This window comes from Castor canadensis, chromosome 16, assembly GCF_047511655.1.
Source record: "Castor canadensis chromosome 16, mCasCan1.hap1v2, whole genome shotgun sequence".
Lineage (NCBI taxonomy): Eukaryota > Metazoa > Chordata > Mammalia > Rodentia > Castoridae > Castor > Castor canadensis.
Genome location: NC_133401.1, coordinates 7731534 through 7751069, shown reverse-complemented (window position 1 = coordinate 7751069; position 19536 = coordinate 7731534). Strand labels below are relative to the sequence as shown.

Below are 19536 nucleotides of genomic sequence, written 5' to 3'. Positions count from 1 at the left end.
GAGCTTTCCACAGTCACATCGGGACCTCGTTCACATAATCCTCAGGCCCAGAACTATCCCTAACACCGTCCTCCTCTCCGCCCCCCACCAAGGGCTACATTGGGCCAGTTCTCAGCGCTGTCATAGGATCGCAGTATGACGCGTCCCAGACACCGCTAACCACGCCCACACATGTGGCCCCGCCCCCAATCGGTCCTAAGGGCCCAATCAGAACCAGTGAGACCCTCCCCGCCTGCACACACCCGGACGACGTCACTCGCCCTCACCCTGACAACCACACCCCACGCGATCGCAGTCACAACAATCGCACACATGACCGCAGTCACACAAACACTCTCCTCAGCAGCTCTGACGCTCAGACCCGCCTGAAGCTTCTACCGGCCTCCCCGAGCCTCATCCGCGTCTCGCACCTGAGCCCGGGCCGCCTCAACTCACCACAGAAAACCATGACCGCTAGGCCAGAGGAAAATGAACCGGAGGCCGAAGTTCATGGACAGGCCTGGGAACCTGGGAGAAATCAGTTCAAGCCAGAGCAGAACCAGCGTTGATAAAGCCGAGAGCAGCGCTGGGGTCCAGGAGCGCGTGGCGCCTAACGGGCCGCCCCGGAGACTCCTGGGAGCGCGAGCGAGGCGCGAGTGCGCAGGCGCAAACGGCTGAGCCGCGGCGGGGCGGAGACGCTGTGAGGAGGCCGAAGGCGGTCTGGATGCTCTGTACCCCGAGAGCGGACTGAGGGGGCGAAACCGGATGGGGAGGCCGGGGAGGAAACCGGGAGTCCGAGCCGGGCCTGGTAATTCTGGGGAGGGAACCGGGACTGCGACACCTTGACGCTCGGATCTGTAGGCGCAGGGCCTCGGGCGCGGTCCGTGGGCGTGACCCCGAGGATGACCGACTGTCCCCGGGGCGAGCTCCGCTTCGCGAAGCGGAGTTTTGCCTGTGTGACCCCGAAGCAACGCAGCCGCGCGGGTGTTTGGGGGGGGGTTGGCCTCCCGCACCCCACCTGCTCCGTCTTGGGCGGGGGCCATGGGGGGTTGCGGTCTGTGGTGTGGAAGGTGGACCGTGTCGCGCGGGGTTCCTCCGCGTGAGTCGTATTTGGTTGAGACTGTACGTAACCGAGGGGAATTTGGACGTGATTGTTGAATTTGATTGTGTCGCTGTCTGGAATCGTGGATGGGAGTGACGTGTGAGGACCACGGGTTAGTGGTTTTCTGAATTTAACTAGTTGTGCATTTTTTTTTTAAATCCCACGTTATGTATGATGTTTTTATGACCGTGGTAGCCTAAATATTTAAGTGATTGAGGCCAGGTCAAGGTGGTTGTGAAATGTGTCATTATCTGAATAGTAGCTATTAAGCCGGCCCCCAAAATTGTAACTAAGTTGCAATTTAGCAAGTAAAATAGAGGTAAAAGTATTGGAAAGGAATAGGTAAGATTTTCATAATGACAGGTCGGTACATTCATTACCTGGGAGCACCATGCTAACCAAGTACAGTATGTGTGAAATGAATAGTGTACAAAGGGAGCATGCAGGAAAAAAATATTTTTTAACCATAACTACTATTTGTTTTGGAAGTACTGGTATTTGTATTTGGAGCCTCTACGTTGGGTTCCATCCCGTGAGCCACGCCCCCAGTCCTCATATCTAACTCTTTCAACTCTTCTAACTAAATGAAATTTAAAAAGTATTTGGAGCAGGGCGCCAGGTGGCTTACGCCTGTAATCCTAGCCACTCAGGTGCAGCGTTCAAAGCCAACCCTGGGAAATAGTTCCTGAGAGCCTATCTTGAAATAACCCATCACATAATAGGGCTGGCGGAGTGGCTTAAGCTCTAAGAGTGCTGCCTAGTTCAAACCCGGTGCCTAGGGAAAAAAAGTATTAGGTATGCTTTTAATTATAAGGCCAATCTCATTTTAGTCATTAAAATAGCTGTTTTGCTGGCTAAAATATTCACTGTAGCAATCAATGCTTCAGACTTCACTTAGCAATGTAGCTTCTCCATCTGGAAGCCTGAGGAGTAGAAAGAGTGCCTCATCAGTTTATCATTTTCTTATCTATTTCCAGTACCACCAAGTAGTGTTACCTAATCCTTAAATTAAGGATAAAAATCCTTATAATCAATAAATAATAATTTAAGCAACTATGCTTCTCAAGTAGTGTGATAGAGGTGAATCAATAAAGATGTGAAGTGGAAAATTAACTGGTAAGTCCAGATAATCTCAAACACATAGGAAAATGTAAAATACATTTGCCATTAGTTAAGGAAATGTGGATTATACAATGTGTAGTATTGCTAAACAAAATTTACGGGGAAAAATTTCACAAGTCAAACACTTTTTTTGTGTGTGTGGCACTGGTGTTTGAACTTGGGGTCTACACTTTGAGCCATTTCACCAGCCCTTTTTTTTTTTCATTTTTCTTTTATTATTCATATGTGCATACAAGGCTTGGTTCATTTCTCCCCCCTGCCCCCACCCCCTCCCTTACCACCCACTCTGCCCCCTCCCTCTCCCCCCCCAATACCCAGCAGAAACTATTTTGCCCTTATCTCTAATTTTGTTGTAGAGAGAGTATAAGCAATAATAGGAAGGAACAAGGGTTTTTGCTGGTTGAGATAAGGATAGCTATACAGGGCATTGACTCACATTGATTTCCTGTGCGTGGGTGTTACCTTCTAGGTTAATTCTTTTTGATCTAACCTTTTCTCTAGTACCTGTTCCCCTTTTCCTATTGGCCTCAGTTGCTTTAAGGTATCTGCTTTAGTTTCTCTGCGTTAAGGGCAACAAATGCTAGCTAGTTTTTTAGGTGTTTTACCTATCCTCACCCCTTCCTTGTGTGCTCTCGCTTTTATCATGTGCTCATAAGTCCAATCCCCTTGTTGTGTTTGCCCTTGATCTAATGTCCACATATGAGGGAGAACATACAATTTTTGGTCTTTTGGGCCAGGCTAACCTCACTCAGAATGATGTTCTCCAATTCCATCCATTTACCAGCGAATGATAACCTTTCGTTCTTCTTCATGGCTGCATAAAATTCCATTGTGTATAGATACCACATTTTCTTAACCAGCCCTTTTTCTTGAAGGGGTTTTTTTCAAGTAGGGTCTAGTGAACTATTTCTCTGGGCTGGCTTTGAACTGTGATTCTTCTGCTCTCTGCCTCCTGAGTAGCTAGGACTACAGGTGTGAGCTACCAGCACCTGGCTACAAGTCAAACACTTTAATAGTTATATGAAAAGCTAAGTAAAAGTATTTCAATTAATTTTCTAGATTAAAGAATAGACAAAACAGAAGATAGGTCCAATGGTATTATTCAGCAATAGAGTGCTTTGCCTAGCATGGACAAGGCCCTGGGTTTGATCCTAGGCCCCTGGGGAGAAAAGAAAACAGAAAGTACTATCAATTGATTAGGAAGTAAAAACTCATAAGAAAACTAAAAGTATACCATAAGGAGATTACCACTACAAAAAGAAATAAGAATGTAAGTTTATTAAAAGCTTATTCTCACTCATAATAAGAAATAGATACTTTAGAGCTTTGATAATAGACCTGATTGGCAAAGATTAAATGACAACTATATTTTTCAGGGCATAGGAAGGTATTCTCAGGCACTGCTGGTGACAGTGTAAATTGACAAAAAGAGGATGAAGAACAATTTGGAAATATCCAATAAGCCTGTGCTCCATGGGAAATGAAAGGTAGAGTTGCAGAGTGAAAAGAAAAATGTTCCTTTTGTCAAGCTACAACAGGTTCCAAAGAATTCATTCTTCCTGAGCAGGAGACTAGGTTTCAAATTTGGGGAAGAAAACAGGACTTGTCCATTTTCCCACTAATCTCTGTCCTAGATTTCTGGACACCAAGTGGGAAAATGCTGAAACAGTGAAATTTTAATGCAGATTTAACTGAGTTACTTTGGGAGATCTAACTCAAGTATGCTCTCTCATGGCTCCTTGTATATCTCCATCTTTGCCTTCATAGGACTCTTCCCTTTTCCAAAAGAAGAACTCAAAAAACAAGGTTCATCTCTTACAAATCTCAAAGCCATGCCTAAGGTGAGATGTTTCCTCTCGTTTCTTTCAGAGAACATGAACACTTGCTTAGCAAGGGTGAGATTTGTTTCCATGAAACGGGCTCCATTCAGAGTCCTGGTTAGGGTGAGGCGAGCAGGGGCCTAAGGTTCTCTCAGGGCCATGCCCTCCTACATTTTGCACCTGGTTGCATCACTTGCCTTACCTGTTCCCAGCCCCATCCACAGTTTCTCTATTCCAACTTAAGCCTTCCCCACGCTCACCTTAGATGAACATTATAGCTAACGTTAACATGTTGATTGGTTATATCATTCATCGTCTCCTTTCTCAGTTGTCTCAGAACAGTTCTGCTAGAACACAAAAGGTATTATCTTGATTTTTTTCCTGTATCAATACTGGGGCTTTGTGCTTGCTAGGCAAGTGCTCTACTACTTGAGCCATGCCCCCAAGCCCTTTTTTGCTTTTAATTATTTTTCAGATAGGGTTTTGTATGTTTGTCCAGAGCTGGCTTCAAACTATGATCCTCTTACTTATGCCTCCTGCAGTTGTTGGGATTACAAGTGCGTACCACCATGCTCAGATTGTTGGATGAGATGGGGATCTTGTTAACTTTTTGCCCAGGCTTTTCTTGAATTGTAATCCTACTTACCTCCTTCTTCCAAATAGTTGGGATTATAGGCATGCACCATCATGCCCAGCCTCTCTTATCTTGATCTAAATGGAAGCATATTATTTGAAGGAATTTTCCTTTTCATGACACTGATTTAAGAACTAATTTGTGAGCAATCAAGGAGCAGATATGGGAAAACCTGGATGATCTCCATTAATGAAGGTTTTGTGAGGTGGAGGTGGGAGTTAGAATTGGGAGGCTACATTATTATTTTGTGGGAAGATACTCTGTTTTGTGAGGTTTTCAGGATAGAGATTTGAGTGTGAAACTGATCTTCTGTTTGATTTTTGTCTGCCAGCAATCCCTACAAATCATGGCCTACCAGTGAAAACCTCTCCAGTATTCCAATGCTGCTGTAGATTTATTCTTGTCTTTTTAATTTCTTCTGATTATTTATATGTGCATACAGGAGAAGGAAATGCATTTGCTAGTATACTCTTGAATGTTCTACCCTTGAATCAAAGATGGTACTTTGTCCTGTTTCTATGTTTTTCTTTGAAAAATTCTTCATCTACCAACCTTTATTGGTTTTCCCCAGGTGGTGTTTCTTTTCTCTTCATAACTTCTTTTTTTCTCTAAGCATGCTCAGATTCACTATAAAGGCTGTACTTACTTCATTCCAGTCTCTCAGATTCTTCTGTCCATTCTTGTGCAGTGTCAGAACCATATATTTACCATCCAGTAGCTGTCACCACCCATATGTTCCATATACACCTCAAGTGCATTTCCAAGGATTACCTCATTATCTCCTTTGTTTTGGCTCACCTATTCTTTCTTCTGTTTCCCATTTCCATTTTCTATTCCCAACACCCATACACTTGCCCTCTTTTTTTCCACTCTACAACCAATTTATAACCCTTCTCTTGGACTTCATCACGTAGGAACCATTTGTCCTCGGTCAGCCAGGAATACCAGCCTAGTCCATGAGGCACCTCTAACAGTGCTTACCTAATATATTTCCCCCTAACACACTTTAAGCCTCTCCACTCTTCAAGAGTGTTGCCTTTAACTTACAAATTTTACCATACAACATGTGTATGACTTAGGTTTCTTTATATTCTCTTTATTCCTTAAAGCAGCAGGCTCGAAGTGGGCATGCATCATAGTGGAATGTACAACAGTATATTGGAAGGGAAGAAAATGCTAGTAGTTTACATTTAACAGTAGTAATGATGGACAGTATGGATTGCCATTATTGATAACTGAATACATTGGAAGCATGCTCAAGATGTTTTCAAGACCAGTGAGTGCTTTGAAGGAAACAATCCAGTTATCTTCTATAATATGCCCACTGCCTCCCTCCCCGTATCTGTTCCTTTTTAGAGCTCAAAGACTGTTTCCTAACATACTGTGTATTTTGCAATTTCCTGAATTTACTAACTGGTTTTCTTCTCCCCATGAATTTTTAAAAGCTGATGCCCTGTATTCCCACAAAGCAAATTTATTGTGAGTACAAAACTTTATATCCTCAATGAAGCTTCAGAGTACAAAATGAAACTTCTTTTCTTTGTTTTGTGACACTTTCCCATGTGTGTATTTCTCATTGTCTCTGTAACATCTATTGAGTGCATGGATTTTCATGAATGCCTCTCTCTTAGTCTCTTACTTCTCATGCACAGAATCAGGGTTCTATTCATTTTGGTCCACTATACAACCAGCTGTATTCAGGACAAATAGCATAATCTCAGTTTATGTTTTTAGCATGACATAATAAGTAAATACTGATGAATGCATTTTCAGAGAGATTTTTTTAATATAACACAAAGTAAGAAAAGTATTCCAAGCACTGAACTTTGTCAGAACTAGGTCTCCAATATTTAGTTCTCACCCATTTCCGATCACTTCAGGATGAACTAGAGTGTGCCCTTACAGGGATCAGTGTCGTTCAAAGATGTGACTGTGGACTTCACCCAGGAGGAGTGGCAGCAACTAGACCCTGCTCAGAAGGCCCTCTACAGGGACGTGATGCTGGAAAACTACTGCCACTTCCTTTCTGTGGGTAAGGGAACACTCCTTGAATCTTTCAGTGTCATGCAACTCCTTTCAAGAATCCCTGAAACATGTGGAACAGTACATTTCAGAGATCAAAGGTAATGAATCTCTTTTTGTTAGCAGAAAATATGATTACCTATTACAAAATACTGATTTGGTAAGATGTTAAAGTGTACTTCATCTGCAACCTTTTTTGTTTTTTTTCTTTTATTATTCATATGTGCATACAAGGCTTGGGTCATTTCTCCCCCCTTCCCCCACCCCCTATCTGCAACCTTGAAACGTATTTTTATTTTCAATATTTTGAAGTCCAAAAAATTTAGACCCAGTCTCATGTTTCATTCTCAGGGTTTCACATAACTAAGCCTGACATGATCCGCAAGTTGGAACAAGGAGAAGAGCTGTGGACAGAGAGAATTTTTCCAGATCAGAGCTACCTAGGTGAGTCTGTACAGATAAAAGACATGTGGATGTTAAATCTCAGGTATTGACAACTTTGAGTGTTTGTAGGAATCTGAGTTTTTAAAATTGTAGTAAAATGCACATAGCATTTTCCACCTTAAACATTTTGAAGCATTTTCCACCTTAAACATTTTGAAGGCATGGAGTGCACTCACACTGTGTGTAACCATCACCATCATCCATCTCCAGAACCGTTCATCTTGCAAAACTAAAACTTTGTACTTTTTAAACAAAACTTCCCATTACTAGCAACCACCATTCTACTTTCTGTCTCTCAGTTTCACTATATCAGTTGCCTCTTATAAGTGTAATCATATAGTATTTGTCCTTTTTGTGACTGGTTTATGTCACTTAACATAATGTCTGCAGAGCTCTTTCATGTTGTATCACACGTCAGAATTTCCTTCCATCTTACAGCTAACTAATAATATTCAGTTGTACCTTTTGCTCATTCATTCATCGAGTGATCACATGTGTTGCTTTCATCTTTTAGCTATTAATAATGCTGCTGTGCTCATGGTGTACAAATATCAGCTTGAGTCCCTGCTTCCAATTCTTTGGGGGATATACCCAGAAGAATTGCTGGCTCATATGGTAATTTAATGTTTATTTATTTATTTGGCAGTCCTGGGGTTTGAATTTAGGGCTTCACACTTGCCAGGCAGACATTTTACCACTTGAGCCACGCCTCCACCCCTCTACGTTTAACTTTTGAGGAATCCCAGGCTGTTTTCCATAGCAGTAATACCATTTTCCATTCCTACCATATTGCATAAGGATTCTAATTTTTGCACATTTTCACCAACACTTGTATTTCTAGGCTTTTTTTTTTTTAATACTAGCCATCCTGTTAGGGATGTGTTTTTAAAGACCAGAGACCTGTGAATTGGCTGATTTTTATGCCTCTAAAATCTAAATTTTCGTTTCAAGTATTTTTCAAGTATTATTTACTTCCATGTAAATGTTTTCCACATTTGCCTCATGTTTATAGAAATACTGACTGTTATCACCTTACCAAGAATCCATTCTAGGCTTTGTAGGTAGAATGTACATAGACATCTTAACTGTAGAGTTCTTTGAGTTCTGACAGAAGTATAAACCATGTATCCCACATCCCAAACAAGATAAAGTACACTTCCATTAGCCATTAAGTTCCATCTTCTAAGTGAGTCCCTGCCCCTGAGATAATCACAGTTGAGATTTTTTGACTAGCATAGGTTAGTTTTGTCTGTTGTAAACCTTTTTCATGTCTGATTTCTTTGCCTCAGCTTAATGAGATTTATACATGTTTTGCATACATAATGATTTTAATTGTGGAATAATACTCAATTGTATGAACATACCAATTTATCTGTGCATCTCTTTTTGATGTTTCCCTTTTGGCTGTTATGAATAAGGCTTCTATAAGCATTCTTATAAAATATTTTTGTGGACCTATTAGTTTATTTCCTCAGTAAACACTTAGTGATATTGCTAATTCATAAGACAAATATATGTTTCACTTAGAAACCGACAGTTTTTAAAAGTTACTATACCATTTCAGACTTTGACCAGCAATATATGAGAATTTTGATCACGTTCTCTTCTACGTAAGACACTATCACTGATTTCATTTTGGTCATTTTGATAGTATAAAATAACAGTTTATTTTAAATTTTCTCATATGACCAATGGTGTTGATAACTTTTTCAAGTGCTTTTTATATCAAAGGTGTCATTCAAGTGTTTTATCCATTTCTTTCATTGGGAAGTATATATTTTTCCTTTCATTATAGTAGGAATTCTTTACATGTTCTAAATGGAAATCTTTTGTTTAACATATATATATATTGTAAATACTTTCTCTAGTCTGTGACTTGCCTATTTGTTTGTTTTGTTTTGTTTTGCAGTACTGGGGTTTGAACTCAGGGCCTACACCTTGAGCCACTCCACCAGCCCTTTTTTTTGTGAAGAGTTTTTTTTGAGATAGGGTCTTGAGAACTATTTGCCTGGGCTGGGTTTGAACTGAGATCCTCCTATCTCTACCTCCTGAGTAGCTAGGATTACAGGCATGAGCCACCAGCACCCAGCTTGCCTGTTTGTTTTTATGATATCTTTGATGAGCAGGAGATTTTCTTCAATAATGTCTAGTTTTCATTTTTTAAAATAATGAGTTCTGGGTATATAGCTCAGTAGTGGAGCACTTGCCTACCATGCTTAAGCCTCTGGGTTCAATTTCCAGCAACACACACACACACACACACACACACACACACACAAATTTTTGGCCATTCTTGGTCATTTTCATTTCAAATACATTTTAGAATCAACCTCTTGATTTCTTTAAATAACAATACTGGGATTTGTGAGAAGTAATATCTTAGCAATATTGAGTCTGCTGGTCCAAACCATATCATAGCTTTCCATTTGATTTAGTATGAACTTCTTATATATTGTTCATTAAGTTTCTGTTTTATTTATTTTTTGAGACAGGGTCTTGCTGTGTAACCCAGGCCTTGAATTTGAGCAAGGCCTCAAATTCAAGCCTCCACAGTGATGGGAGTATAGGTATACACCATCACACCTGGCTTTAGCTTTTAATATTTTTGATGCCATTGCAAATAGGACTTTTTTTTGGTGTTGCGGATTGAACCCAGTAGTACATGTTCCACTGAGCTATACTACCAGCCCAGTAATAGGAAACTATTCTTTTCCTAGTTTGCTAATCTGTGTAAGCACAGTTTGTTTTTAAATATTGACTTGCACACTTCTGGATATGTTTGGTTTTATTGTTGTTCTCACTGTCATTTAGCAAAGTAGCCCCTCCTGTCCATAGTTTCACTTTCCGGCTTCAGTTACTCATGGTCAACTGCAGTCTGAAAATATTAACTGGAAAGTTCCAGAAATAAACAATTCATAAGTTTTAAAATGCACACTGTTCTGAGGACTGTGATGAACTCTCACACGGTCACACTCTGTCCTTCCCAGGACATATATCACCCCTTTGTCCAACAATCCGTACTGTCTATGTACCTACTGGTTAGTCACTTAAGAGCCATCTTGGTTATTAGGTTGACTGACCTGATATCACAATGCTTGTGTTCTAGCAACCCTTATGTAATAGCCTAACTGTGTGTTACAATGCCCACCTCATTCACCTCACTTCATCTCATCATGTAGGCATTATATCACTATCACAAGAAGGGTGAGTAGAATACAATGAGATATTTTGAGACAGGAACCATATTCACATAACTTTTATTGCAGTACATTGTTATAATTCTATTGTTACTGTCATTTATCTCTTGCTGTGCCTAATGTATAAAGATAGGGTCTCACCAAGCTGGCCTCAAATTCATGATCCTCCTGCCTCAGCCTCCCAAATGCTGGAATTACAGGTGTGTAATTCCATGCCTGGTTCCTTTCAGTTTTCTACAAATAAAGTATATCCTATTAGTCAGACATGGGTGGTTCACACCTGTAATCCTAGCTACTTGGGAGGCTGAGATAGGGAGGATTGAGGTTCAAGGCCAGCCCTGGCAAATATTTCCTGAGACCCCATCTCCAAAATAGCCAGAGCAAAATAGACAGAAGGTGTGGCTCAGGTGTTAGAGACCCTGCTTTGCAAGTGCAAAAACAAACCAACCATATCCTCTGAAATAAAAACATTTCACTTCTATATTTGTAAACTATTACTTTCATTTCATTTTATGACCCTAATATATTGACTAGGACCTACTGTACAGATGGCTTAATAATGATTTTTATCAAACACTTAAGTAAGCAACACAACTTCTGTAAGAAAATAGATGAAGAGGAACTGCCCCTATTTGTTATGGCTGACACAACTGCTAGGGGTTTGAAAAACTTTTCAAGGACATTATAAGACTAGAGTCCAGTATTGTTTATAAAATCATGACTAAAATGCTTACAAAATATAGGTGAACCTGTTTTAGCAATCTGTAACAAGAATAATGCATCTCGTCCACATGGGGTTCATCCAAGGAGTCCAAGGTTAGTTTAAAATTCAGGTTAATTAATGTAATACAATATAGTGACAGAGTGAATAAGAAAGAATATTTATTAAAATCAGTAGCCATTTACAATTAAAACTGTCAGAAAACTATGTAAAAGGAACTTCCAGAATCTGATAAGGAGCATTTATGGAAAATCTGTAGTTAATACTAGGCTCAAGAATAAAATATTAGCTGGGTGCTGCTGGTTCACACCTGTAATCATAGGGAGGCTGAGATCAGGAGGAACACAGTCCAAGGCCAGCTTAGGCAAATAGTTCTTGAGACCCCATCTCCAAAGTAACCAGACTAAAATGGACTAGAGGTGTGCCTCAAGCAGAGCACCTGCTTTGTAAGTGTGAAGCCGTGAGTTCAAATACCAGTCCCACCAAAAAAAAAAAAAATCAACCGTTGCATGTCTTTCTTCCAAATTTAGTGAACTGCTAAGTATGTTTATGCTGCCTTTTTTTTTTTTTTTTTTTTGAGGAGCATCTCACTATGTAGCCCAGGCTGGCCTTGAATTTGTGATCCTCCTGCCTCATCCCCCTATATGTTGAGATTATAGATATGTGCTACCACTTATGACTCTGTACATTTTTTCTTAAGGTGAAGTTATATAATTTTTATAATTTTAAAATATCCAATAAATATAATCCTGGCTTAGTTGACTTGTGAAACCAAATAGAATAAAAGTGTATACTTACATTATGCTTAATGTGGATAGCTCAGAAGACATACCAAAAATATTAAACTAATCTTTTAAATTTTTTTAAATTAAATTTATTTTTAACTGATACATAAAATCATAAAAGTATACATATTAATGTGATGTCTTTATGTATGTATACATTTTATAATATTTAAATCAGGTTAAATACATCTATGTCCTAAAACATTTATCATTTGTCTCTTTTTTTTTTTTTGTGGTACTGAGGCTTGAACTCAGGGCCTACACCTTGAGCCACTCTACCAACCCTATTTTTGTGAAGAGTTTTTTGAGATAGGGTCTCTTGGAACTATTTGTCTGGGCTGGCTTTGAACCAAGATCCTCCGGATCTCTGCTTCCTGAGTAGCTAGGACTATAGGCGTGAGCCACTGGCACCTGGCACCATTTATCATTTCTTTATAGTAAAAACATTCAAAAAATCCTTTCTTTTAGTGTTTGTTTTTTATTTTCATGTTTCTTTTTTTTAACTAAGGGCAACACACAGTTGTTTTTGCTTTAGTTATTTTTTTGGATATTGTCTTGCACTTTTTGCCCAGGGCTGGCCTTGGACTGTGAACTTCCTACCTATGCTTCCTGGGTAGATAGAATTATAGCATGTGCCACTATGCCTGGCTCTTCTAGCATTTTGAAATGTATAGTTCCTTATTTTACCAAAGTTTTATCCAAGTCACATAAACTTGCAAGGCATGTGGCCTAAGTGGCACATTTTTTAGGGGTGGAATATTAGTACTCCTGTATCTCTAAGACCATTTGAATAGAAGTCCTTTAAGAGATTTTATAAATTAGTTTGATAACACTATCCAAAGGTAAGAAAATAGTATACATATATACATAGACATGCATAAACATACAGACACAAACAGTAATCTTATCAGCTTTTCTTCCAAAATTTCATCTTCCTTTTTTCTGCATTCACATACTGTTTAATATCTGTAACATACAAACAGACACATTATCTAATAATTTTTTTGATGTGACCAGTGTTTGAATTCAGGGTTTCACGCTTGCAAAAGCAGGTGGTCTACCACTTGAGCCACACCTTTGGTTATTTTGGAGATGGGGGTCTCTCGGACTATTTGCTGCCCTTGAATCGAGATCTTCCTGACCTCAGCCTCCCAGATAGCTAGGATTACAGATGTAAGCCACTGGTCAGCAATTTAATAGTTTGATACCTGATTTAACATTGTTTCATTTGAACCTTCTTTCTCAATTTGGTGACTTTTCCTTACAGTAGATTTGTAATAGAGGCTAGGTATTTAATAGTTACTTCTTTGATTATCTGGGTGTCATGCAAGGAAAGCTTCATCTTCATAAGTTCCAAAATCATTTACTGGTGAGTTCTGTCTGCAAAAATAACATTCCTTCACCTCAGATAACAATGTGTTAATTCAGAAAAATTCAAAAAAGATTTTCAAAATATTGACTTCCAAAACTAAGTTTTAGTTGGGAAAGTAATATTATAAAATGAGCAGTTTATGTAGAATAGTCATGTTAAAATATCAGGTTGTTTAAAGAGTTCTTGCAATGGATGGTTCAAACAATAATTTTATTAAAATATCAGACAAATTAGTCACTGAAAGGTAGAAAGACTATGTGAAGGCTTTAGGACAGATTGGATATTAGCAAGTTCCTAAATGTGTTTGAGGTTTTTAGGAAGGCAATGTAACTCCACTAGTTTTATGTCTTCTGGAAGTACATGAATGGAATTGTACCGCATGTACTCTTTTGCATAAATTTTACATTCTGCAAAATGTTTGAAATTCATTCCTGTTGTCCTTGTGTATTGAGGAGTTTTTTTCCTTTTTATTCCTGAGGTAGGATTCCATTCTATATATTTGCACTATTTCCCATATGGTGTTATTGTAAACAAAAATGCATGTCATAGATAAGCTGACTCTACCTTTGAAATTTCCTCATCAAATATGAGTGGTAGTAAGATTTTTATGAGACAATAATTTATAGAAAAATAATGGTTAAGGTCAATCAGTGCCATACATATACATTGAAGAATCTATTGCTTCACAACCCCGGTAGAGAATAGAAAAGTATGTGACTGAATTGGAATGAGAACTTGAACTCATCTTTCTCTAAAACTGGAAAAAAAGTAGTTCAGCATAGTGAAAAGAGGAAAACTTAAAACTTATGGTCAGGAAAATTTCACTATTAACCATCTCTGGAAAATTAAATTGATGATAGCAGAAATCAGAATGTAACAATGACTGCTGAACATGGTGGCACACACCTGTAATTCCAGCTACTCAGAGTCTGAGATAGAAGATCTCAAGTTCCAGGCCAGCTTTAGCAACTTATAAAGACCCTCTTTTAAAAAAATAAATGAAAGGGCTGAGGATGTAGCTCAGTGGTAGAGTACTTGCCTAGTATGCACAAGGCCCTGGATCCAATCTCAACTCCCTGCCCTCAAAAAAAGCCAAAAACACAGCAATGATTATATTATATTTATGGTACAAGTGTACTCTGCCTTCTAGTTAATTTTATAATATGATTCCTAATGCTTTCTTGATTCTCTATTTTCAAGAGAAAATAAATCATAATTAAATGGACATTTAGGACTTAGACTAATGGGCCTATAGACACTAGGAAATGACTGAGAAAGTTCATTTGCCATAGATGGGCTAAATGAAAGTAAAGAAGAAATAGGTGCAAACATTTATAACCCTTGATAAAGCATGAGGGGACAGAGCTGTAGGTTTGCTTTTCTGCCTAATAAGTTTCCTTGTTGCATTGCTTCTGTTTAGCTATGCTCACTTCATTAATTATCTCTGAATCTTTCCAATTCCAGAACAACCTTTCTTTGACCATTCTTTGTCTTCTGCTCACTTATGTTTGCGTTTATTAATCTTTTCTACACAGCTTAAAGCTATGACACAAATTTTTCTTTGTTTATGCCAGTTTTTCCTCATTTTAGTAATGTAGCAAAATGTGTTTGTTTTGTATATTTTCCCTATCAACAGATAATACATTCTTTTTGTAAACCACAATTCAAGACAGATGGTCCCAGCATGGGTTTCTTGTGTATATATCCAGTCCACAGCGTTTATATGTAAACTAATAATGTTCTTAATTATATTTTTTCTAGAAGATGGGAAAGCTGAAGATGTTTTAGTGAAATTCAAAGAATATCAAGACAGGCATTTTAAATCTATTGTATTCATCAATCACAAAAAACTAATTAAGGAGAAAAATAATATTTATGGAAAAACTCTTTCTCTAGGCAAGCACCATATTATTTCAAAAACACTATGTGAATATAAACCTGATGGAAAAGTTTTTAAAAACATTTCAGACTTGGTTATCAGAAATATAAATCCTGTAAGAGAGAAGTTTGTCGAGAGTAGTGGATGGGAGAAATCAATCCTCAGTACTAAGCATGAGAAAATTCATCGTGCAGTGAATCTCCACAAGCAAACAGAAAAGGATCTTGGTAGTAAGCAGGAACTTGCTCAGCATCAGAAGGTTCAAACTCCAGGGCAGCCATTTGAATGTAGTGAATGTGACAAATCCTTCCTAATGAAAGGAATGTTATTTACACACACAAGAGCAAACAGAGGAGAAAGAACTTTTGAATACAACAAAGATGGAATTGCCTTCATAGAAAAGTCAGATCTCAGTGTTCTTCCACGTAATCTTATAGAAAAGAAGCCCTCTACATACAACAAGTATGGGAAATTTCTCTGCAGAAAGTCTGTTTTTCTTGTGCATGAGAGGTCTCAAACAGAAGAGAAGCCATTTCAATGTCCTTACTGTGGGAACTGCTTTAGAAGGAAGTCATACCTCATTGAACATCAGCGAATTCACACAGGTGAGAAACCTTATGTTTGCAATCAATGTGGAAAGGCCTTCCGTCAGAAGACAGCCCTCACTCTTCATGAAAAAACACATATCGAGGGGAAACCTTATCTTTGTATTGATTGTGGGAAGTCTTTCCGCCAGAAGGCAACCCTCACTAGACACCACAAAACACACACGGGGGAGAAAGCCTATGAGTGTACTCAGTGTGGAAGTGCCTTTAGAAAGAAGTCATACCTCATTGATCATCAGAGAACTCACACAGGGGAGAAACCATATCAATGTAACCAGTGTGGGAAGGCATTTATCCAGAAGACAACCCTCACTGTACATCAGCGAACTCATACAGGAGAGAAGCCCTATATTTGTAATGAATGTGGGAAGTCCTTCTGCCAAAAGACAACCCTTACTCTCCATCAGAGAATTCACACAGGGGAGAAGCCCTATATTTGTAATGAATGTGGGAAGTCTTTCCGCCAGAAGGCAATCCTTACTGTTCATCACAGAATACATACAGGAGAAAAATCTAATGGATGTCCTCAGTGTGGGAAAGCCTTTAGTAGGAAATCAAACCTCATTCGACATCAGAAAACTCACACAGGAGAGAAACCATATGAATGTAAAGACTGTGGCAAGTTCTTCAGTTGTAAGTCAAATCTCATTGTTCACCAGAAGACTCACAAGGCAGAAACCGTGAGAATTCAGTAAGTGACATGACTTTTTTTGTAAAAATAACAACAAAAAGACTATTTAAATCATAGTAAGCCCTGTTCTTGATGTTGCTTGCAAATGTAGTATTCAGTGGCTTAAGGTACTATACCACATACTATTTGCTAGCTTTAAAAACATACACATACAATGATTACTAGATAAATGACAAGAATACTAGAAAATAAAAGCCTAATTTTTTATTATTAGGTTCAGCAGACTAATCTTTCCTCTGTTAAATGGGTAAAAACATGTAAAATTGCTTGTTTTCATTTTCAGTATGTAACTTTGTGAACCAGTAATAAGCAGTTGCCAACTGCACGTGGTCCACAGATATACTGTGAGTAAGGTGCTTTAAAAGAAATTGAGAGTGAACTTGTATTTCTCATTGCAAATATTAAATAAAAATTAGTTGTTACATCCTCAGAGTTAACCACAGTTTTGACTTCTAACATAGTTTTTATGTAATATAGCCTTTATATAAATTGGATTATATATCATGTATTCTTACATATTTGGCCTGCTTCATTCATCATTATGCCTCTAAGACTAATGAATGCATGTGGCAGAAGTTCATATATTTTTATTCTGTATATTATTTATAATTTTAAAATACTCTGTATATTATTTATCATTCATTTTAATTCTGTATATAATTCCGTATGGGTATATTACAATTTTATCAGTCCACTGTTGATGGACTTTTATATTGTTTACAGGTGAAGTTCATAATAAAAAATGCTTCTGAGAATATATTTGTCTCCTGTTGTACATGTATGTACTTTTGTGTACACTTGGGGGTGAAATTGCTGGGTCTTAGGGCATTTGGATGATTAGTCAGTTTGGTAGATACCTCTAAACTCAGAACTTCACAGCATGATATAATTTACTCTGAATATGATCAGTATGATGGTGCTTCAAACCACAAGAATTCATGTTAGAGAGAAACGCTATCATTGTTACTGGGAAAATTGTGAATGTGAATTTAATGCATATAGAAAGGCTTTTAGCCATATCCCAAATCTAAGAACCGTGCATATAATAAGTGTAATAAGTGTGGGATTGCTTTTAGCCACAATTTATGCCTTATTTAAAATGAAAAATTTTAACTGGGTACTGGTGGCTCACGCCTGTAATCCTAACTACTAGGGAGGTTTGAGATTGGGAGGATCATGGTTGGAGGCCAGCCCAAGCAAATAGTTCACAAGACTCCATCTCCAAAATAACCAGAGAAAAATGAGCTGTAGGTGTGGCTCAAGAGGTAGAGTGCCTGCTTTGCAAGTGCGAAGCACTGAGTTCAAACCCCAGACCCACCAAAAATAAATAAAATAAAAAATTTATACTAGGGGCCAGGTGCAGTGCCTCATACCTGTAATCCTAGCTACTTGGGAGGTAGAAATCAGGAGGACTGCACTTTGAGGCCAACCCCTGCAAAAAATTTATGAGACCTCCCATCCTAACCAATGGCTGGGTGTACACCTGTCATCCCAGTCTTCATAGGGAAGCACAAATAGGATCGTGGTCCAGGCCAATGTGAGCGTAAAGCAAGACCCTGTCTCAAAAATGACTAGTCCAAAAAGGGCTGGTGGAATGGTTCAAGTGGTAGAGGCACCTGCCCTGCAAGTGCAAGGCCCTGAGTTCAAACCCCAGTCCTGCCAAAAGACAAAACTTGTGGAATCCAATGGAAATAAGTACAGTAGTATCCTTTTAGGAGGTGCTTTGAGTGATTTAGAGAAAGTTTAAGTGATTTTTTTCATCAGTGCTGTTTACACTTATGCTGCTTTTCTGTAGAAAATTTTGATCCAGTTCTTTATATTTTGGCATGAAAGTGTCCTGATTTGAATCTGAAATGGCCCCCAAAAGCTTATGTGTTTGAGGATTGTTTGCGTGGATGGGCTTTTCAGAAATAATTGGATCCTGAGGGCTCTGACCTAATCAATGACTTAGTCCTTCAATGAATTTATAATATGATGGCATTATTGAGAGGTAGGGCCTAGCTGGAGGAAGTAGGTCACTGGGGGCACACCCTGGAAAGACCTATCTTGTTTCTGGCTTCTTCCTGGCTCTCTTTTTGCTTTCCATCCACTATGTGGTTAGGAAGCTCTTCTCCTCCTTGCCTTCTCTGCCATGATGCTCTGTCTCACCACAAGCCCAGAAACAGTGAAGCCAAGCAACCATTGACTGAAATTGCTAAAAACCATGGACTCAACTATGTCTTTTCTCCTTTGAATTATTTCTAAGGTATTGTCACAATAATGAAAGTGACTAACACAAATGGTTAGACTATGTCCCAGAATCCTGCTTGAAGATTTGAAGAAGTTGAAAATTTTTGCATTAATTTTTAGAGATTTTTACTTCGTAAAATAAAGATTTTTTCATCTACTTGATCTATTACTGTATTAAATTTGGGCAGCTCTGAGAAGTAAATACAGTTCTAAGATCTGAGTCTCCTTCTGATATACAATGGAATAGTATTATTTTGCAAATTCATACTTTGTAGACCTAACTGCAAAGATATTAACAGTTCAAAGAACTAATAAAACTTACAGAACATACTCGTATAGTGCTTTATTTAAAAGCAAAGGATGTGACTCCATAAAAGGATAGGTTAGCACTGGCGGGGGGTGTCTGTGAATAATCCAGATACAAGCTTCCCATTATCCTTATTCATACTGTACAGTCTCTGGATTGAACCACTAAGACCTCTAGAAACTTGGCTTTGGGAATGCTCATGGCAGAAGTTCTCTGCAAGAGTCCTCTGTGCACTGATGACACAGTCAAGTCTGGCTATCTGACTGGCTTTGAGTCGAAAAACATCAGTAAAGAAATGGACTCAGAGTCTTCAAGGCAGAATCAGATTTTAAATAATACCTCATCTGTCTTACTGCCCTCAACCAGCAACCAAAGTCAGACACCCAGGTATCATGGAGATAATGTTAAAGCTTTGCAGGCCAACCATAAATCAACTCTGTAGTACAAACATGGTTCCTCAACTCTTGTGTATTTTCTGATTATGTATATGAGTAAGCATGTGTCCTCACTCTTCATGTCTCCAGTATCAGACTGTATACAGTGCGCACCTCCAACACGAACCTTTCTTGCAAGGTGATGCTTGAATTTCTTCACTCAATTTCTGGTCCAGCAACAGAGCCAGTCTCG

At 38.7% G+C, this 19536-nt stretch overlaps 1 protein-coding gene across 11 annotated transcripts; it reads left to right on the top strand.

Annotated features, from left to right (window-relative positions):
* Positions 1–246: 246 nt before the first annotated feature.
* On the top strand, positions 247–17130 carry Znf382 (zinc finger protein 382). Of its 11 annotated transcripts, none has more exons than XM_074058321.1 (6): positions 247–787; positions 3580–3690; positions 3971–4044; positions 6563–6689; positions 7031–7123; positions 14960–17130. In XM_074058321.1, the coding sequence occupies exons 2-6, from the start codon at positions 3684–3686 to the stop codon at positions 16375–16377; spliced, it is 1719 nt and encodes a 572-aa protein (XP_073914422.1). In that variant the 5' UTR covers positions 247–787; positions 3580–3683; the 3' UTR covers positions 16378–17130. The 11 variants fall into 11 exon arrangements, with proteins under 11 accessions (XP_073914422.1, XP_073914421.1, XP_073914430.1 ...); XM_074058324.1 differs by having other exon boundaries at positions 249–787; positions 6538–6689; XM_074058320.1 differs by lacking the exon at positions 3580–3690 and having other exon boundaries at positions 14963–17130.
* The last annotated feature ends 2406 nt before the right edge of the window (positions 17131–19536 follow it).

What these genes read in the sequence shown, in the direction of transcription:
- Znf382 (XM_020154034.2), top strand. Translation starts at nt 745, where the DNA reads ATGGGGAGGCCGGGGAGGAAACCGGGAGTCCGAGCCGGGCCTG. An exon ending in ATCTCAAAGCCATGCCTAAG is followed by an intron (nt 4,045 to 6,562) that starts GTGAGATGTTTC and finishes GTGCCCTTACAG; the next exon opens with GGATCAGTGTCGTTCAAAGA. An exon ending in TCCAGATCAGAGCTACCTAG is followed by an intron (nt 7,124 to 14,959) that starts GTGAGTCTGTAC and finishes TATTTTTTCTAG; the next exon opens with AAGATGGGAAAGCTGAAGAT.